The following is a 22,279-nucleotide window of genomic DNA, read 5'->3' as shown; positions in this document are numbered from 1 at the left end:
GCTCTCTTTCCCACTGCTCTGAAGTAGGAGATGGAATGTTGAGCATTGGTGTGGCTATTGCTCTATGAAACAAGAGTCTGCCCAATATAGTAACTATATATTTGCTTCTTGGACAAAATAAATAAATGCATCTAATAAAAACTTGGTCTTCCCTGGTAGGTGCGTTGGTAAAGAATCTGAGTGCAATGTAGGAAACCCAGGTTCAATCCCTGGGTTGGGGAGATCATGGGGTCACAGTCAGGCATGACTGAGAGACTAACACACTTTCAATAAAAACTTATCATTTTTTAAATTAGAATTTAGGAGAAAAAAAGTTTCTTTGAAGACAAAGCTTCACTATACTTATTTTCAGGCAGATCAAGTCACCTAAGTAGTCAGTAAATGATCTTATTCAACAAAGAAAACACATTGATCTTTATCATTTTGTCATAAAAATCTCAATACAATTAAAAGCTTGAATAGTTTAGTGTATCAAGGTAAGGTAGACTGAAGAAAAGCAAAAGAAAAGTTACTTACTTGATATTATCAAGACAGCCAGATTCAGGTTTCAGAATGGCAGTGTGATGAAACATTTTATATAAAGCAATCCCAAGGAAGATTACATTAAGCTGGAATGTAAAAGGTACTGTTATGTAGCATAACTGGAGTAGAAAAAAAAGAAGTCGATTTTCTATGACAGATGAGTTGTTCTGGGAAATTAGCTCTCATAAAATAACTGGATCACAGATAATCATCTAGTCTTTTTGTAAAGACAGCTTGGAAACTTGAGATACCAAAGGATTACAAAGCATTGATATGCCAAATGCAAATAGAAAATCAGCAGCAGTTAGAATGATGCTGTAGAAACTATAAAACAATTCAAAGTCAAGTATATGTTTATAAAAAAGACAATACCTATTCCAGGTTGATATTATATCCACTCTCCAAACATGGACCTTAACTTATTATTCAAATGCTGCATTACAAAACTAATATTTAAAATCATAATATTTGTGAGTAGCTAGATCAAAAGGGATATAAAATGCTGGTTAAATTCTCATGCTACAACAAATTAGAATTAAAGTAGTGGGCACCCCCAATGACTTTGTTATATCACTGGACCAAGAAAGAGCATACGACTGGAAATAAAACAAACCACATGTTAAAATGCCCTTGTTACCTGCTTTGTTTATACTTCAGAACTTGGGGCAACCTTGTATTTTAAAATGATAAGCATATAAATAATGATACCAACAACAGTATCTAAATTAGGATAAACAATTCATATTTGAAAGATATTATGCATTTAAAAATAAAAAAAGAAAGCATGATTCCAGAATGTTTACCTAACTTACTTGTCATTCTCAAGTAAAATCCTTTTAAATTTTAAAGTTTTTGAAATTTATATAAAAACAGAATTGGAAGGAACAGAAGGTTATTTATTTACTTTTTTGCCACATTTCCAATTTGATTCCATTCATAGTTCATATTATCCAAATGAAAAAGAAAATGTATTACTGTCAAACAAAGTCATCACTGTTTAAAACCTATACAACTAAACGGATTATGCTAGATCAGTTTCCTGAGGAGCTATAGTACTGCATAAATTTGTGCAAATGCATGTTTTCTGCTCCCGAGGGTTTTGATTAAGCATTTTACAATATAAAAGTAGAGTAATGAGTGTCTAATTGCTTGAGTTATTTAGGGTCAAATAAATACTTGCTTACCCCCGAATTAATCTATGTAAATTAAAGAGAGTCAGCACAGGGAGAGTGAAAGTTTTATTTCTTGACCTGGGAAACACATAGTTAATTAGGAGTTCTTACCATAATTATCAAGGTCGCTGGTCCTATAAAACTCCAAATGAAGTAGGTGTCAAGTCGGAGCCAACATCTGCAATGAAACACAGGGAGAGAAGGCATTCAAGGACTGGCTATGGGACATACATCAAGAGTGAGCGAGTGACAGAGAAGAATGTGAGCTGCAAAGCATTCCACTGGGAGACAGGAAATATTACATTGCTTGTTCATTTAAATGCTGAATTATGTGCCCAATTTCTGACAGCACTATTGATGGAATAAGATAATTACCCCTGGAGGAAGCAGGAATAAATGGCAGTGGGCCTATTTGCTGGGGCCTTTTGTGTCTGTCACAGAAATCTTAAGAAAAAAGAAAGAAAGAAAGAGCCATACATATAGCCATTAAGTCGAGTAGCTTTAAGCTATCCTTTTCTCTTCAATTATGGTGCTACATAACCTGCCTATCAGCTGTCAGGTAAAGTGACATTTTCCCGTCAAGAAGATCTGAGGAAATTCAGTACAAAGAAGAAATAAATTTGGTGTCAGAAGATTGAAGTTTAATTAGGTTGGGCAGCCAACCTTTGAGAGTTCTTGAGTCTTAAACAGTGCATTGTTACTGCCAGTGCTTCTGAGGCTGCAAATGATCCTTAGCATCCCATGAAGTTGATTCATGACCCCAAAGTAAATTATTAATCATTTAATTTCAGTTACATTTAATACTCCCCCAATTCTTAAAGCCTTTGGGAAATTACATTTTCTTTCTTCAGGATGACAGGAAGACAAAATGGAAGTGACTAGTTATGAGAAAGATTAACGTAAATCTTGAATAAATTACCTTTAATGTTAAAAATCATATCTTAAATTATTTGCCATTTGGATATATTTGAAGCATAATTTAAAAAAAACAAACTGGAAAATAGTTCAGTGGTGTGCTAAGCGTTCTAAAACAGCATAATGTTGTCTGAAGTATGTAAATATTTCTCATTATGTAACTATTCATTAAATCTCAACAATAATGGAAAACTAGAAAAGCTATGAAGAAATTTATATATGTCAATAGACCAACAAATAAAAAAATTTCTATTCATGTGATGAAATGTTATAAAGTAGTGAAGAGGGAGGGTCTTTATATGTCAGTAAAATAGATCACAGTAACAAAATTTAGTGAAAAACTAAAATGACATATCTATATGAATATAATATTCATATTTTTGACTATTTATGAACTATAATATTCATATATATATGAATGCAATTTTTTAAATTATTGGGAAAAATCACCAAACTCAGGTTAGTGATTGCCTCTTATGTGAGTACAGAGAACTAGAAGTGCACAAAAGAGGCATTAGCTATATGCTTCGTTTCTAAAACTACTGAAAGCTACCTGCCAAAATACTAACAGTTTTATCATCTGAGCAATAGAGCCAATGAGGTTTACTATTTTTTTTTTCTTTTTACTTTTAAGTAACTTAAAATTTTTTATAAAGGTTAAAAGTTAGATTTTTTAAGTAAAGAAATAACCAAATGCTCTGAAAAAACCTGATTAGAAAACAAAATTTGGCTTTATTCTATAAAGTAAAATATTTGTGAAATAATTTACATTGGGATATATTTCCAGTCCAATAAGAAACTGACTACAAGTTCATATTTTTACATAATTTCTCTTCATTCACAAAAACACAATAATCATATTTGAAAAAAATGTTAGAGAAGCAATCAATACTCAAACTACTAGCCATTAATTTGTTTGAGTACTTAGTAATCTTTTTGTTGTGCTGTTGTTAACAAAGTTTGGCCATGGAAAAATAAAAGTGTGGTACTGGCAATAAGCAGAAACAAACCAGAGAACTCAATGGTTGAAATACGAACACTGTCTTCATTCTGACTGTAGGCTACTTTGTTACCTCTCTAATAATGAGTTCGTATGTGTTGCCAGGAGACCAAAGCAGAGGAAATATCCATGGGTCTTTCTGGGTTTTCAACAAGGATTATATTTTCTCACAAAGTAAGATTAATAAAGGACAAAGCATGAACATTTTCCCAGATTAAAACATACATAAGCACATGTGCACACACACACATACACACACACAGACACAGAGTCCAAGAATGTTGCTAAAAAGCCAGGCTCCTCTGTCCATAGGATTCTCCAGGCAAGAATACTAGAGAGGGTTGCTATTTCCTTCTCCAAGGGGTCTTCCCAACCCAGGGATTGAACCCAGGTCTCCTGCATTGCAGGAAGATACTTTACCATCTGAGTTACCAGTGAAGCCCTCTGAAATTATAGCAGTATGATATTCTAACAGCACATTTAAGAATGACTGTTATTAGCATAGTCCCTGTCCATGTGTAGGTCAAACAAGTTTTTGAGAGTTAATCTGAGAATCAAAACAAATTCTCTGCAAATTGTTTTCAAAGGGAAATGTATTTTGAGGATTTCTGAAAACAGAAACTCTACAGGTTAAGTAGTTCTTATATGAGTAATTTTAATTACAATATTGCAGTGTATCTTGGATTAAGTAGGAAATTTTTAAAAAAAACTACATAATCTCACCAAATGTGTTGTTAAAATAACATCATTAAATTTTATTCTTACAAAACTTTTATACTTTCTTGAAAAAAATGTGTCTACTTAGCAAATGCTTTGTTTGGAAATAGATATGCTTTTGGCATTTTTTTTTTTAAAGTCGCTTCAGTCATGTCCGACTCTGCGCGACCCCACAGACGGCAGCCCACCAGGCTCCCCCATCCCTGAGATTCTTCAGGCAAGAACACTGGAGTGGGTTGCCATTTCCTTCTCCAATGCATAGTGATCTCTAAATGTAGAAGTGAAATTACTTTAGAAGTTTTCTTTGGGGAGGGGGGTAAAAAAATTCTCCAATATCTATTTGGTATAAGTGAAATTATTGTATAAGTGGTTTTTTTTTCTGAAAGAAAATTCTTCAATATCTATTCAGTACAATAGATTTAAATTCCTTGGAGAACTAAACAACGAATGAGGCAATATGAAAGACTTAACATGTGCCGAATAAATCATCCATCCCTAAGGGCTGCCTGGGCCTGACTATCTTCTGGAAGGCAACGTGGCAAGAATTCCTTTTCTAATTCAATTGCCATATGGCCATACCTGCTGTTTCTGGCTGCATGCTGGCTTTCTCAAAAGTTTCTGTATTTCCTCTCTTTCTCATTAACTATCTCAAAAGTTTGTGTGATTTGTGGCCTGAGTTTCCTATGCCAGTGTTGAAAGAACTCACCCTGGCTTTAAGGTCAGGGAGAATACAGACATCTCTCAGTATCCACGGGAATTGGTTCTAGGACTCCAAATCCTCAATTCACAGATGCTCAGGTCCCTTACAGCTGGTCCTCCATATTCACAGATGCTGAACCCATGGATCTGGAAGGCCAACTGTATTATGTGGGTGTTTTACATGCCTGGACACATACAATCCACCTCATAGTATTCCACAAGTCTAGACAATTCAATGTCACTTAGATAAAATGTATAACCATTAATTAAGGGAAGACAAATGTTAAAGGAACAATTTATTGCACTAAACACAGTGAAGTCTAGTTTGCAAATGACTGCATAGATCTGCCACTGAAAAATATGATTTATCTGAAAATATCCTTTATTCACTAAGCATCATTTAATTTGTGAAATTGTTAATTTTGTACTTAGTCACTCAATCATGTCCATCTCTTTGTGACCCCATGGACTGTAGCCAATCAGGCTCCTTCGTCCATGGGGATTCTCTAGGCAAGAATAGGGGCAAGTGGGTTGCCATGCCTTCCTCCAGGGGATCTTCCCAACCCAGGGACTAAACCCAGGTCTCCTACATTGCAGACAGATTCTTTACCATCTGAGCCATGAGGAAGCCATTTTTGTTTAATTTTTAAGATAATACCAATTCTTTTCTAACGAACTTCTGTCGTTTACATATAATCTATACATTAGGTTTATAGCAGTACTATAACACAAAAGATAATCCGCTCTTGAGAGAGCAAATGTATTCTGATGACAAAACATTCTTATTTGACTCAAGCTTGGAAAACTTTGTAAGACCAGATATATCCTGTAATCAAAAGAACTTGTCACAAACCATAAACTTTGACTTTTCCTCCCATGTACCTATACAAAGATGTCATCAAATTTTTTGCAGCAATTTTAAAAAATTATAAAATCAGCATATACTGCTAAATATTTGAAAAAGTCTTACTACATTAATTTAAGTTTATTGGTTTAATATGTTAAAGAAGTAATGCTAATTTACATGGCTAAATTATCATTCTCTTCTAGAATTGTCTTCTTCCAAAATATAAGAAACATTTGCAAATTAGATGATAATAAAGGTATTGACATCTGGATCTGCTGCTGCTGCTGCTAAGTCACTTCAGTCGTGTCTGACTCTGTGCGACCCCATAGAAGGCAGCCCACCAGGCTCCCCCATCCCTGGGATTCTCCAGGCATGAAGACTGGAGTGGGTTGCCATTTCCTTCTCCAATACATGGAAGTGAAAAGTGAAAGTGAAGTCGCTCAGTCGTGTCCAACTCTTCACGACCCCATGGACTGCAGCCTACCAGGCTCCTCTGTCCATGGGATTTTCCAGGCAAGAGTACTGGAGTGGGGTGCCATTGCATCTGAATCAGTCTCACATAAAAATATCAATTACCAATCCAGCAAGTACTACCTTAAAGTTTACTCAGAAAACAGAAAAATAAAAATAATGAAACAAATCAATTTCTCAAAACAAGACCAGAGAAAACCATACTTCTAAAGCTAATTCTCTTTTACTAAAATATTCCTCACTGTTTTTCTTTTACTCTTTGCAACCCCATGGACTATACAGTCCATGCACTTCTCCAGGCCAGAATACTGGAGTGGGTAGCTTTTCCCTTCTCCAGGGGATTTTCCTGACCCAGGAATTGAACAGAGTCTCCTGCATCGCAGGCAGATTCATTACCAACTGAGCTATGAGGGAAGCCCTTCTTTCACTAGAAAAACGGTACTGAAGAATTTATTTACAGGGCAACAATGAAGAAACAGATGTAGAGAATAGACTTATGGACACTGGGCGGGGGAGGGGAGGAGAGTGTGAGATGTAAGGAAAGAAGAACATGGAAACTTACATTACCATATGTAAAATAGAGAGCCAATGGGAATTTGGGAATTTGCTCTGTGGCTCAGGAAACTCAAACAGGAGCTCTGTAACAACCTAGAGGGGTGGGATGGGGAGGGAGATGGGAAGGAGTTCCAAAAGGGAGGGGATATATGTATACCTATGGCTGATTCATGTTGAGTTTAATAGGAAACAGCAACATTCTGTAAAGCAATTATCCTTCAATAAAAAATAAAGTAATAAACACACACACACACAGATGAATGATTCTGTGTTTAGAAAAAAGGTAAAACCAATTGCCCAATATATATAAATGTTGCCAAAAACATATGACTTATAATGTGTTTAGATACCAGAAACACTACATTAGCGCATCCTTATTCAAAGTTACCATGTTTAATACAGTGCCGCTTAATTAAGAGGCCATGGTGCACTGTATTTTTTTGCCTGTTTATTCACTCTTATCAAAGTAGACATCTAACTATGAACCATTTTTTTGAAGTAGTATAAATTAACAATGGTATTTGCTTCATTTTCTGCACACTCTAAATCACAGACAAAATTGTCCTTGATGAGTATTAAATGTAACCAGTAAACAATCTTTGCTACTGGTAGATCATGAACTTTACATGGTCTCATCACATCAGGTTGTTTATGAAAGTTTATAAACTGCATATTTGTCTTTTCTCTGTAACATATGCAGATCTCTGTATATTTGTACTACATATATCTGGCAAGATTGAGAGAGAAAAGAAGAAATAAGGAGAATTGAGGGAAGAAAGGAGAGAAGAGGAAAAAGGACAGATATTTACTTAAAGCATAAATCTAGTTCTAAGCTTACTGAATAATACACCTGCTAAGGATTTTTTTAATGTAACATATCATAATACACTGTTCCCTCTAAACTTGAAATACTTTGCAAGCACATAAACTGGAAAATAGATTGGCAGAGTGACGTAGGACTAGAATGTGGTCCACTGGTACTCCAGACTAGCATTTGTAGTTCAGCTCCACTTTTGCATCTGATACATCTCATACACCAAATATAGGTTATGTTGTCTTCATGTACCCGATATGCACTTATTTTTTAAAAATAAGTGTTTCATTATTTCTTCAGCAAAATACATCCTATAACTTTATGGTGGACTACAAAGGTAAGAAAAGTGCTATTATAATTTATTAATAGTAAATGTTGGAATAATCCCTACAGTCCCATGTTGCTTAAAGTAACAGGAGGCAGTAGCATAAGAATTGTAATCACTACTTTTATAAATGGATGCTTTTAATAAAATTTATTTTGCAATTAAAACTATGTTGCTAATCATAGTTTGTATCCCAGTTGAATAATAGCACCAGTAATAATAGTGCTTCTATTTTAATAAATATTTATATATGCTAGATATTTTACACACACCCATTTGTTGCTGTTGTTGTCTAGCCACTAAGTCATGTTTGACTCTTTTGAGACCCCATGGATTGCAGCCAGGTTATTCTGTCCATGGGATTTCCCAGGGAAGAATACTGGAGTGGGTTTCCATTTCCTTCTCCAGGGGAACCTTTGACCCAGGGATCAAACTTGCATCTTCTGAATTGGCAGGCAAATTCTTTACCACTGAGTCACCAGGGAAGCCCACATGTACACATAATTAAATATTTATACATATATATGCCCACACAGACATACACATATGTATTTACTCACACACACACAATTTCAAATATTGCAGTAGTTTTGCAAGGTACTTATATAATAACCCTCATATTACAAATTAGAAAGTGAAACTGACTTGCTCACAGCCATATTACTCATAATTAGTTGTGCCTGAATTTGATTCTAGTCTACCTGACTCCAAAGTCCCTTAACCTAGTTTTTCTCAAAAAGAATAAATACACAAGATATAAAATAACAAAATCTAAGTTTTGTTGACAATTATAAATTCTAAATGATTAGATGAGAAATGTATATGTTGCATATAAATCACAGATTGCCCAAGTAAAAATATTAGATCTTTGCAATTATAAAGTGATCTCTTAATAAGATACTATACTTCTTTGGTTCCAGTAAGAAGTTAAGTCCTAATTTGACATCAGTTACATTTTCTAAATAATGAGACAGTAGTCTTGATGTTCTATGATATAGCTAAATCTTTAAACAAACAAACAAAAAAATGCTGAACCTTAAATTCTTATATACTGCATACAGTGAAAATCTCATGCTCAGTGCAGGTTCCTGGGTGATGAAATGATGATATAATAAGCCCTCAATCTCTGTAATTCATACATAAAACATGCTCTTGCCTTTAACAACATAACATATAACATACCGAGCACTCCTCACCCACATATTGAATGATTAGCTTGATATGTCAATGATAAATACTTCTTCATTATCTATATTATCTCCCCCTGGCCAATTTAAAGTCAAACATGCCTGTTGACAACATAGTCAATAAGGTAAATGCTTCATGTTGTTGCAATATTACAAGTAGGAATATTTTACATATAATAATATGATTAGAGAAATATTTCAGATGAATATATAATGTTCTGTGAGTAGGATGAAGTGCTTAGACATTGTAAATGTTTTGAAAAAACCTATGCATATAACTTTCAGATTCTATCAAGCATAATGTTCCTTGGCTGGCTTCCTTCTTGAATGATAATATAATCCAGTATTTTAAAAATCAATAATCAGTTTTCTATTCAAACGATTATGTAGGTTAGAGAATGAAGCTGAAATAAAGAAACTGGAGGGGGGATTTTAACTAGTAGAGGAGAGACTATGCTTTTTAGAGCTGTTGTTAAGCTCACTAGGAAGACAAATCTAAGACTTAATAGATGATTTATAATAATTTTCAGATCATAAAATTGATTTCAATTATCTTCAAGAGCTCAGTTATGCTTCAAGAACTCAAGGATGTTCTGGTCCATTATAAATGTTCATGACCTAATCAACATCTTTCAGAAACCTCTTACCAGTTTTTGAACTTGCACTTTAATTCCTGGGCAATTCTCTGAGGTTTACTACTTCCCAGCCCTCTTCCTTCTTCTCCTGTTGGAACCTACTTCCTTCCAGCCCTCTTTTCAATCTACCCATCACTTTAACCACTGCTTTTACTGCCCTAAACTTAGATTTCAAGGAAAGTGCTATAAAATATAAATGTATTTTTTTTCCTTTGAATAAAAATTAACTGCTCAAACAGTTTACATTTGGGGAGGTAATACTGAGGTAAATAAAGTTTACAGGAACTGATTAGTTTCAGGTCATAAAATCAAACTATTTATCACAGAATTTCCAAATCAGTTCTGTTTGAATTATTAAGTCAATGACAGACTTTTTATCTTTTGACAGAATCATACCCAATGGCTTCACTGAATATCTATATAAATAATAGTATGGATGCATGCCTGCATGCTAAGTCGCTTTAGTCATGTCCGACACTGTGTGATCCTATGGACTGTAGCCCTCCAGGCTTCTCTGTCCATGGATTCTCCGTCCATGGATTCTCCAGGCAAGAATGCTGGAACAGGTTGCCATGCCCCTCCTCCAAGGGACCTTCCCAAACCAGGGATCAAACCGGTGACTCCTGCATCTCCTGCACTGCAGGTGGATTCTTTACTGCTGAGCCACTGGGAAAGCCCCAAATAATAGTATAAGAGAGACTAAAGGAAGATATAAAAGAAGAGAGAAATGGAAAAAATCCCATAGTGAGAACAATTTAGACCTGTGGTCTACTAGCTGAGGTTTTTTTTTTTTTTCCTTAACAATTGTATTGAAATTTTAATTTGATTTTTTAAGTATCTTATAATTCTGACTAAATGTAATTCTAATTGTCTCAAGAATAATGTCAACATAGATTAAAAGATTTCATTAAACACTATCATGAAACAATGAGATTCTTTTATAAACTTTGTAAATTGATGGCAAACTAAGCAACTTCTCAAAATCAAATTATGTATGCTTTGTGTGTCAGTATGTGTTTTGTACATAATAATCAATTCAACAACCCTAATAACTTTCATAGAAAAACACATCATAATCCATCAGCCAGATGGAATATGATAGTTACCTCTATCTGTATCAAATAACATTTATTTAACTTACAAAAACAATTTTGTCTCCAATTTTATCTCCTACCATTGATATGATTCTGTACTTTTTAGAAATGCAAGCTATTATTATTAAAGGTTTCAGATATAAAACCTCATTGCTACTATAATAAAATACATTAAGAACACTAAGGTGAGAAAAAAAGAAAGAGAAGCCTATTATTTGGAATACTCTAATATATATTCAATGGTTTTATTCTAGATGTAATCAAGCAATCACGGCTAACAAGTAAAAATGCATGATAATAAAATTCCAAAAATAAGTAAAATAGACTTCTAAGACAAAAATTTTACTGTATCAATTTTAAAGACTTACAAAAAAAATGTGTGACAATATGTCTTTGATTTCTGGCTAATCGCTGTTTATTATGACTGTGGACTTACATATTTGTACTAAAAACATCAATGTAGCATATAAAGAGGTAACATTGGCAAAAAAACCCCAAATAAACACTTAAGTATGATGAGCAGGAAGAAGAAAATACCATTAGAAATAAAAGAAATAAGCAATAGTAACAGAAATCAGACAACAAAGACAAATTTAATAAGAAGCAATAAGATACATAATTCTATATACAGAAATTCTTCTAGTTGTATACAAATTCTTTGCTTATATATATTTTTAAACGATACCTTGATTAAACTTCCTACAAAAACATGGTCTGTTCGTTTCAGCTTATCAAGTACATACAAATGACTGAATAACATTTCTTTTTCAACACGTGTGCTTCCTCAAAGAGCAAAACAGAACTCTATACACACTGGGCTGGATTAAGTCCCAAAGGGATAAGTCAACATTTTTTCCATGTATTTTGAAGGTCTCTCTCTGGACAATTTATTGAAAATATAAAATTGAGACACTAACTGCTCTGTGCCCACCTGTGATAGAGTTAGTACAATTTTCCCTATTCTTTTCTATACTTCTTTCATTTATCTATTATTTTATCTGTATCTGTTTTACTTCTCCTTGTTTTGGGAAAATCATAATGGTGAAACTGAATTATCATTAAGGCTTGTTTCAAATCAGTGCCTGGGAAATCAATTAGCCTCTATTCTTACAAAGTAATAATGTTAGTAAATGAGAGCTTCCAGGTATGGTGCAGGAAATTAAGGTAATGATAGCCAAGGCTTTAACAAAGTCACAAGAGAATACATAGTATTGATTCTAAGAAAAGATAGATAACAAATAACTATGTCAGTCAATTTAATATATTAGAGTGGAAACATATTAATTAAAATGTAAAATCCTATGATTTAAGGGCAGTGTCTGCTAATGGGTTTCTTTTAGAAAGGATAAAAATATTCTAAAATTAGATAGTGGTGATGGATGCCTCACACTGAATATACTAAAAACAATGGAAGCATATTCTTTAAAAGAGTGAACTTTATGGCATGTAAATTATATCAATAAAAGATTTTAAATTAAATTCTATCATCCATCTAATTTCCCTCTCCTAAAATATCTTTACAGCAAAATATAGACAATATTTTTGATCTAATCCTAACCTGGTCCATGATTGCCACTGAGATATACAAAATGACCTTAGATTTGACTACAATTCACAAGGTTTAAATTAAAAAATAATTACTACTAGCAATATTAGGCAAATGGTTTTATGTAGCTTGTCACTGTTCTCAATAAAAAATTCAACAAAAGTGATATAGTCTTTTAAATACACTGTTGGTGCTTCTACACCAAAGCATATTCTATTTTAACTATGCTCCTTATAACTGTGGAGTCCTCTTGTCATTCCCTCCTGAATCTTCTCTTCTGGGAAATGAGCTGCTTTATTGCTAGCATATTCAGGCTGCTGACTGCTGGTGGAAAGTCATGAAATTTGGCTTATTGACTTCTGTATAAATTGATGTTATCTAACCTCATCTGAGCCTTTACTATTGCTTGGAAATCTTTTTATTAATATCTAATTGGCTCCTTAAAACATTTTCCATAGTGCTCATTTCAAAGCTTTTCAAATCTCCTGTCTTTTTAACATGACCTCACCTATCCATTCAGCAAAGATCAGCATCTCCTACTTGATGAAAAAATTCCTCCACTTCCAAATTTATCTTATCTGTTATTTTCTTCACACCTCAGAAGACAAGGGTCATCTGACTATTTCAAAATAAACCTGACTTATTTCATTACATGTCTGCCACCATCTACCTCTATCATTATGGGCAAGGCAATTTACCTGGCTCCTGATTTTTTCATCTGTAAAATTAATGCCTTGGACTAGGTGAATTCTAAGGCCACTTTCAGTACTGAATCGCAGTTTTTCTCATCTTATGTCTAATCTATGCTTTCCATCCCCCTAGGACCTTTCCTTTTCATTCAGCCTATATAGTGAAGTCAGTGAAGTCGCTCAGTCGTATTCGACTCTTTGTGACCCCGTGGACTGTAGCCTACTAGGCTTCTCCATCTATGGGATTCTCCAGGCAAGAATACTGGAGTGGGTTACCATTTCCTTCTCCAGGGGTCTTCCCAACCCAGGAATCGAACCCGGGTCTCCTGCGTTGGAGGCAGACGCTTTAACCTCTGAGCCACCTACAAATGAGGCATAAGATACTTTCTTTCTATTAATTTCCTCTTTCCAACTTGATTCTTCACACCCTAGATGTTCTTGCAGCTTCACTTTTAAAAATTCTTCATCACTGCTATCATAAATTAATACTTGTACTATTTCTCAATTAAATGTTTTCAAGCTGTAGATAACACATGAAGCCTCTACTGCCACTGACTTATCTCTTCACATCTTCCAATTTGGCTTCTGTTTCTAGCACTTTATCAAAATAGGACAAATGATTTTTCCTCCATGCTTACCCTACTTACATTATCTTGGACATTAAGCACCACCTTGAAACTTTTTCTCACCTTCTCCATAGTTCAGAGGCTTTATTCTTTCACCTCTTTTCCTTCCCTATTTTTATTTTCTTTCTTCAATCTATGTCTTAAATGTGAGTATTCATCAGAGATCTATCTTGTTCTTCTTTCTAAACTTCCTTCTATGAAAACTAATTAATTCTCAGGATCCCAGTTATTATAATGATGTGAATTACAGGAATATTTTTCACTGAATTTCTTTCTATAAGTATGCTTAACATCTCTATGGGTATGTCTCACCAATTTGAAGGTATGTTGAAAATACAGGTCATCACTAGACACCAGTAGCTACCCAGGGAAAAAAAGGAAACCACAAGTTGCCCCTGATCCTATAAGTCTACCTTTCTATTAATGGTATAAGTTACTTTATAGTGACTAGATTTGATATGTCAGGAAGGAGACAAGGTTTCAATGTCAGAGACTACACTCTCCTCTGAGTACACATCTTTAACATAGCTAATTCTTGATTTGACAAAAGTCTCAATGCTCTGAAAGATATTAGAAGTGTTGTCCCTTTACAATTACTCAAGTTTGTGGTGTAGATGTGGAATCTCAGAATATTATCTCTTTTTTATACATCATAACAAAAGTACAACCCATGAATTGAATTATCCTCATTTGCTTCTACAGTTGTGTCATTTATTGCTGTAAGGTGATATAAAGATCTTAGTTTCTGAGAAAATTAAAAGTTTCCATTTCAAGTAGACTTAAAAAGAAGGGGAAAAAGGATAGAAAATATAAACTCACACTTTGTCAGTTCCATAACTCCTATAGTCTACAGCAGCTGACACAGCCACAATGAGGGCAGGCATCCCATAGCCGACCAGGTAGAAGTATTTCCTTCTTGAATGTTCACTCTCAAAAACCTCTACCAGCATGATATAGAGCTGCACTCCCTCCAGGAACATCCAGGTGAAGGCAGCCAAGAAGAAGAAATGTAATAGGGCAGCAAAAACTGCACAGGCAATCTAGGGAAAGGAACACATGAGTCAGTCAGATAACTATCAAATGAAGTTCCAATTGCCATAAAGTTAAAATAAATATTTATCAAGACTACAGTAATAAAATAGGTCTGCAAAAGAATTGAGATAAGATTCTTAAAATTCATATACTTAATTCATATATTAAAACATAATCAAATATAACCTATATTTAAAAATCATCAGTTCAGTTCAGTTCAGTCACTCAGTCGTGTCTGACTCTTTGAGACCCCGTGGACTGCAGCAATGCCAGGCCTCCCTGTCCATGGCCAACTCCTGGAGTTTACTCAGACTCACGGCCATTGAGTCGGTGATACCATCTAACCATCTCATCCTCTGTCGTCCCCTTCTCCTCTTGCGTTCAATCTTTCCCAGCATCAGGGTCTTTTCAAATGAGCCAGTTTTTCGCATCAGGTGACCAAAGTAATTGAGTTTCAGCTTCAGCATCAGTCTTTCCAATGAATATACAGGATTGATTTCCTTTAGGATGGACTGGCTGGATCTCCCTGAAGTCCAAGGGACTCTCAAGAGTCCTCTCCAACATCACAGTTCAAAAGCATCAATTCTTTGGCGTTCAGCCTTCTTTATAGTCCAACTCTCACGTCCATACACGACTACTGGAAAAAACATAGCTTTGACTAGACAGACTTTTGTTGGCAAAGTAATGTCTCTGCTTTTTAATATGCTGTCTAGGTTGGTCATAACTTTCTTCCAAGGTGCAATCATCTTTTAATTTCATAGCTGCAGTCACCATCTGCAGTGATTTTGGAGCCCCCCAAAATAAAGTCTGTCACTGTTTCCACTGTTTCTTCATCTATTGCCATATTTAACATTTTATTAATAATATATATAGATGAAAGCAGAGCATTATAATAAGAAAAAAGTATAACATGTAAGAAAAGGTTCTAAGAAGATCCTATTGATAATTATACTGGAGATTAGTCTAAAGGTTTTAAAATAGATCTCACAAATTTTTTTCTTGGTCCTGTATAAATAATCCTGTATTTATTAACATACTAAATTCTTCAATGTAAATGAAGGAGAAACACTAAAACCAAGGAGAAAAATAGCTCAAAATAAAAATATAATAATTAAAATAGTTTATGAGATTATTACTTATTATTAATTGTTTATTTCTTCCTTGCCTTGTTTCAGAAAGGATTTAAGCTGAATTGCGAAGTTTGTACTGCAAAGATGTAAAAGTAGATCTGGTAAAAATAAACTGTTCTATAAGTGCTTTCATTTTCTTATTTTTTTGTGTTATTTTGCTAAAAACTGGTCTACACAAGCTTGGCAAAAAAGGCAGCTGGCCCTTACTCTGTCATATTTTCTAAGGTACCACAAGTTTCAGCTGGCCATATATTAATTTTCTTATGTCTGTTCCTGAAATTCTCACTCTTCTGGAGGGGAAGTCTTTATTTTTATAAGTCCTAAAGGACAGAAATGGTATGGACCTAACAGAAGCAGAAGATATTAAGAAGAGGTGGTAAGAATACACAGAAGAATGATACAAAAAAGATCTTCATGAACCAGATAATCACGATGGTGTGCTCACTCACCTAGAGCCAGGCATCCTGGAATGTGAAGTCAAGTGGGCCTTAGAAAGCATCACTACGAACAAAGCTAGTGGAGGTGATGGCATTCCAGTTGAGCTATTTCAAATCCTGAAAGATGATGCTGTGAAAGTGCTGCACTCAATATGCCAGCAAATTTGGAAAACTCAGCAGTGGCCACAGGACTGGAAAAGGTCAGTTTTCATTCCAATCCCAAAGAAAGGCAATACCAAAGAATGCTCAAACTACCACACAATTGCACTCATCTCAAATGCTAGTAAAGTAATGCTCAAAATTCTCCAAGCCAGGCTCCAGCAATACGTGAACCGTGAACTTCCTGATGTTCAAGCTGATTTTAGAAAAGGCACAGGAACCAGAGATCAAATTGCCAACATCCACTGGACCATCAAAAAAGCAAGAGAGTTCCAGAAAAATATCTATTTCTGCTTTATTGACTAGGCCAAAGCCTTTGACTGTGTGGATCACAATAAACTGTGGAACATTCTGAAAGAGATGGGAATACCAGACTACCTAACCTGTCTCTTGAGAAATCTGTATGCAGGTCAGGAAGCAACAGTTAGAACTGGACATGGAACAACAGACTGGTTCCAAATAGGAAAAGGAATACGTCAAGGCTGTATATTGTCACCCTGCTTATTGAACTTCTATGCAGAGTACATCATGAGAAACGCTGGACTGGAAGAAACACAAGCTGGAATCAAGATTGCTGGGAGAAATATCAATAACCTCAGATATGCAGACGACACCACCCTTATGGCAAAAGTGAAGAAGAACTAAAAAGGCTCTTGATGAAAGTGAAAGAGGAGAGTGAAAAAGTTGGCTTAAAGCTCAACATTCAGAAAACGAAGAGCATGGCATCCGGTCCCATCACTTCATGGGAAATAGATGGGGAAACAGTGGAAACAGTGGCAGACTGTATTTTGGGGGGCTCCAAAATCAATGCAGATGGTAACTGCAGCCATGAAATTAAAAGATGCTTACTCCTTGGAAGAAAAGTTATGACCAACCTAGACAGCATATTGAAAAGCAGAGACATTACTTTGCCAACTAAGGTCCGTCTAGTCAAGGCTATGGTTTTTCCTGTGGTCATGTATGGATGTGAGAGTTGGACTGTGAAGAAAGCTGAGTGCCGAAGAATTGATGCTTTTGAACTGTGATGTTGGAGAAGACTCTTGAGAGTCCCTTGGACTGCAAGGAGATCCAACCAGTCCATTCTGAAGGAGATCAGCCCTGGGATTTCTTTGGAAGGACTGATGCCAAAGCTGAAACTCCAGTACTTTGGCCACGTCCTGCGAAGAGTTGACTCATTGGAAAAGAGTCTGATGCGGGGAGGGATTGGGGGCAGGAAGCGAAGGGGACGACAGAGGATCAGATGGCTGGATGGCATCACTGACTCGATGGATGTGAGTCTGAGTGAACTCCGGGAGTTGGTGATGGTCAGGGAGGCCTGGCGTGCTGCGATTCATGGAGTTACAAATAGTCGGACACAACTGAGCGACTGAACTGAACTGAACTGACTGAAGTAAAATCTGTGGCTCCTATAAAAAAAAGGGCAGTAAATTCATACAAATGATCTGATTAGTATGGATTCAATGATGAGTATGGTCCTTGAGAATGAGGCAAAAAGCAGGTCTATATCCTTGGGTTAGGGAGATGATGATGAATGGGTGATAAAGAAGTCAGGCACCAAAGGAGCTAGAGAGAGAATAGGGAAGTGAAAGTCACTCACTTGTGTCTGACACTTTGCAACCCCATGGACTTTATAAACCCACCAGGCTCTTCTGTCTATGGGATTTTCCAGGCAAGAATACTGGAGTGGGTTGCCATTCCCTTCTCCAGGTGATCTTCCCAACCCAGGAATTGAGCCCATATCCCCAGCATTGCTGGCAGATTCCTTAATGTCTAAGCCGCCAGGGAGGCCTACAGAGAGAGAAAGCAAAGCCTAACTGCCATATAAGATGCAGGAAGAGGACACATATACAGCAACAAGAGTAAAGACAGTTGGGCTGAACTGCACCTATCCAAGTTTCATATCAATCACTGTCCTCATGCTATTGTCAGAAATTGGTTTTGTGCAGTCTGCAAAATTTGGAGAAGTTTATCATACCATATGTATCATCAGGAAGCAAAAATTAGAATGTTTCTAAGGAAAGGAAAAATCAAAGAGCAGTTGAATTGCAGGTTAAAAAGAATGAAATGATTTCTTCTTGGGAAATATCACAGTTTCTTGATTTTTACAGTTAGGGCTTCAACTATTAATTTTTGTTATCAGAGAGTAGTTTTGGAGAAAAAGATGTACACTTTGATTGCTTATTCATCTATATGCATTTCTGAGAAAAATTGTCACATGTGTATATGATAACCAATTAAAAGTATAATCACTGTAATTGCACCCTTTAATTAATCATGAATGTGTAATCACAAACATGAATTCAACTGCTTTTTCATTGTAAAGACTATACATATGGACTCATACCAGAGAACAGCATTAAGTGAATGAATTATTTATTATGCCTAAAAGACTCCTAAAAAATGAGTTTTCATTTGTAGTTTTAGTCATGAGAACAAATGTGCTATTTTCATGAATCTCAAGGACATAGAAAGGGCCTCACAAAAGTTACAAGTGGGCATAAAATTTGTTTAACATATTAGATATTATCTGTTGATCATATTTTCAGTTTGGTTTTTATCAAGAACAGTTGGCTGGTACTATTCCTTGTTACCCTCTTTTATTTCTTTACCTCCCTTCCTTCGCCCTTTCTTCTCTCCCTTCTTCCCTTCCTTTCTTGATATGGCTAAATGTCATTAGTAATAAAGTATGATGTTAGCATTTAAAATGTAAACAGAACTTGAAAAAATAAAAAGTGTAAAACAAAATATGGGACAAGTATATAAATTAAAAAGAAAATGTACAGTTTGAACTATTTTCCAAAATAAGTCAATGAGAAAAGTCATGTTAACATCCTGTATCATGCATCGAACCTGGACTGGCGATTCATTTCACATATGATATTATACATGTTTCAATGCCATTCTCCCAAATCATCCCACACTCGCCCCCTCCCACAGAGTCCAAAAGACTGTTCGATACATCTGTGTCTCTTTTGCTGGGATGACCCAGAGGGATGGTTGGGGAGGAAGGTGGGAGGGGGTTCAGGATGGGGAACATGTGTACACCTGTGGCAGATTCATGTTGATGTATGGCAAAACCAATATAATATTGTAAAGTAATTATCCTCCAATTGAAATAAATAACATATTAAAAAAGTCATGTTAGACATGCAATTGTCTTTAAAAAGTTTATTATGAAAGAACAACAAATACATGTTAGAAAAGATACTCCTCCATTCCCTAAATGACTTAACTCTCCTCAATATTCAGCTCTGTGATTAAAAAATAAAGACTAATAAAGAAACATGGTTCTTTAGAAAGGCAAATTTATGAACAGAATTTCTCAAGAAATGTACATTCATAAATCCATATATTCACTACTTCTTTATGACCATTGACATGAAAAAGTGAAAACTGAATAAGATATGAAAATTCATAACTAAGACAACTGGAAGAGAGGACACTTTCAAACAAGAATATTTTGAGTATTGGAAAGCTACAAGTAGAGAAATTGTTTTCTGATAACAACATAAGTTGCTTACTGGTTGATCTGTTCTGTTGATCCCAATCAAGAAGAGCAGTTCTGCTACAAAAAGGCTGATGCAGAGGTTCTTATGGATGGTGTTACGGTCACTCTGGAGCCCACGGAAAAAGCAAAATGTGAAGATGCAAATCAGGAGGCACACAAGGGACAGCAAAATTCCAACCCAGGTGATCACATCCAGAAGAAGGTCATGGACAGCATCACTATGCTGGAAACATGACAGAAAATACATAAGTTCCAATCATACATAACCAGTTACAAAGTTTTATAAGGGCCTGGATTCATGAAACATGATTTTTAAAATGTATTAACAATCCTCCACACAAACAATGAGTAAGACGACTTATTTATTTTTTCTAAGTCCACAGGTAAAGCATTTTATCTTTACTCTGAGGTGTAAATCAGTTTGTCAGTAGTGTTCATACCTTACTTAGATATGTTCATTTTCAGCATATAAATAGCTGAAGCAAAACAACTTAGTTCTGGCCGAAGATTTCAAGGTAAAGCTTTTCATTTTTCTACACCATGTTGCTTTTTTACAACTTGTTTTTAAACAATTCTTGTTAGGGAATATTTTCTTTAAAAATTGTTATACATTTAGGGAAGTGGTATCTTAACTGAAATGTTCTCTGAATTATTGTTGTTTTTTAAATACAAATTATAACTTATCTGTTCTATAAATTCTTAATCAGAATTTCCAAGGTTGAGTTCATAAAAGTACATGATTTTATAAAGATCCCCAGTTAATTCTGAAGGACAGTCACATATGTATACCATTTATTTAGTAGAAGATCTAAAAGAAAAAGGATAGTCATTGGATTTATATTCATACTGAAGGGCTTAAAGAGATCAAGAATTGTGATCCCTAAAAGGTTTTACATGAATAGAACCTGTTACATACAGATGGAAAGTAAGCATTTAAAATTACTATACTATATAAGAAGCCCAAAACAGATAGTAGAATTATGAAAAAGAAATATGCTCATGAGACCTTCCACACTGAAACTGCATTTTGTGGCTCTGTTATAGACCTGTGAGTTTCATACCTGACACGTTTCTTGGTTTTTCCACAATCTCATTTGTGTCTTTGTTCTAAGATTTAAAACTCTATTTCTACTCTGTGATAGTTTACCTCCATCCAAAACCACTTCTGTGAAGCTTTAGAATTTATAGTAACCCAACACATTGAGAAGGCAATGGCACTCCACTCCAGTACTCTTGCCTGGAATATCCCATGGATGGAGGAGCCTGGTGGGCTGCAATCCATGGGGTCGCTAAGAGTCGGGCACGACTGAGCAACTTCACTTTCACTTTTCATTTTCATGCATTGGAGAAGGAAATGGCAACCCACTACAGTATTCTTGGCCTGGAGAATCCCAGGGACGGGGAGCCTGATGGGCTGCCATCTATGGGGTTGCACAGAGTCAGACACAACAGAAGCAACTTAGCAGTAGCAACACATTGATATGCCAACATGTTGGAGCAGACTTGAGAAATTTTCTGACTGTCAATTCCTTTTTTCTTTCTAGGTTTCTTGAAAAGTCCTAAAGACCTAACTTCCATCAAAAGGGGAATAAATAAATATTGGTTGATACTTAGGAAATGATATTCAAAAGAGGAGTAGAAAATTAGTGTTCTAGAGGTACAGTCCCAAACATGAATACTTCTCAAAAATCTAATATTAGACTTTAAAAAATGCAAGTAGAAAAAGTACCTATACAGTATGATTCCATTTATGTAAAATTTTAAAAAACACAATTCAATTACACTGATTTTTATGGGTCTATGCATAAGTAGAAAAAAGAATAACATGTGCATAGGAAATTTTTTAGCAGAGAACAGAGATGTGTTTCTAACTGACATCTTCTCAACTGTAGAGATCATACACATTGATTTTTGTTTTAGGATGGAGTTACTGTTTACATTTCATTGATTCCCACATTGTTAGCTCACCTTAGAAATATATATATATGTGTATATATATATATATATATATATATACACACAGTTTTTTAAAAAAATTTTATTTTATCCAGACTTTGTCCTTTTATGTTTTATGGAAACTTCATACAAAGATTATTCTGAATGTGGAAATTCTCCTTACAAGTGAGCCACCATGCTGCAACCTGAATCACAGCACTTCACATACCGCCAGATACAACTTCACAGTTGTTATCTGATAAA

General features: G+C 35.2%; 1 protein-coding gene across 12 annotated transcripts in view; it reads right to left on the bottom strand.

The window, feature by feature from the left end:
- The window catches only part of ADGRL3 (adhesion G protein-coupled receptor L3), a 936,369-nt gene that overhangs the window by 86,063 nt on the left and 828,027 nt on the right, over window positions 1–22,279 (bottom strand). For all 12 annotated transcript variants that reach the window (XM_070292434.1, XM_069593110.1, XM_069593111.1 and 9 more), the window contains 4 exons: window positions 20,094–20,303; window positions 14,634–14,854; window positions 1,806–1,872; window positions 517–608 (listed from right to left, as the gene is read on the bottom strand). In XM_070292434.1, the coding sequence (XP_070148535.1) occupies window positions 517–608; window positions 1,806–1,872; window positions 14,634–14,854; window positions 20,094–20,303 (590 nt within the window). The remainder of the gene's footprint in view (window positions 1–516; window positions 609–1,805; window positions 1,873–14,633; window positions 14,855–20,093; window positions 20,304–22,279) is intronic.

The sequence above is a fragment of the Ovis canadensis genome, chromosome 6 (genome assembly GCF_042477335.2).
Source record: "Ovis canadensis isolate MfBH-ARS-UI-01 breed Bighorn chromosome 6, ARS-UI_OviCan_v2, whole genome shotgun sequence".
NCBI lineage: Eukaryota > Metazoa > Chordata > Mammalia > Artiodactyla > Bovidae > Ovis > Ovis canadensis.
The sequence above is the reverse complement of the archived record's forward strand: the minus strand, read 5'-3'. Positions and strand labels throughout refer to the sequence as shown.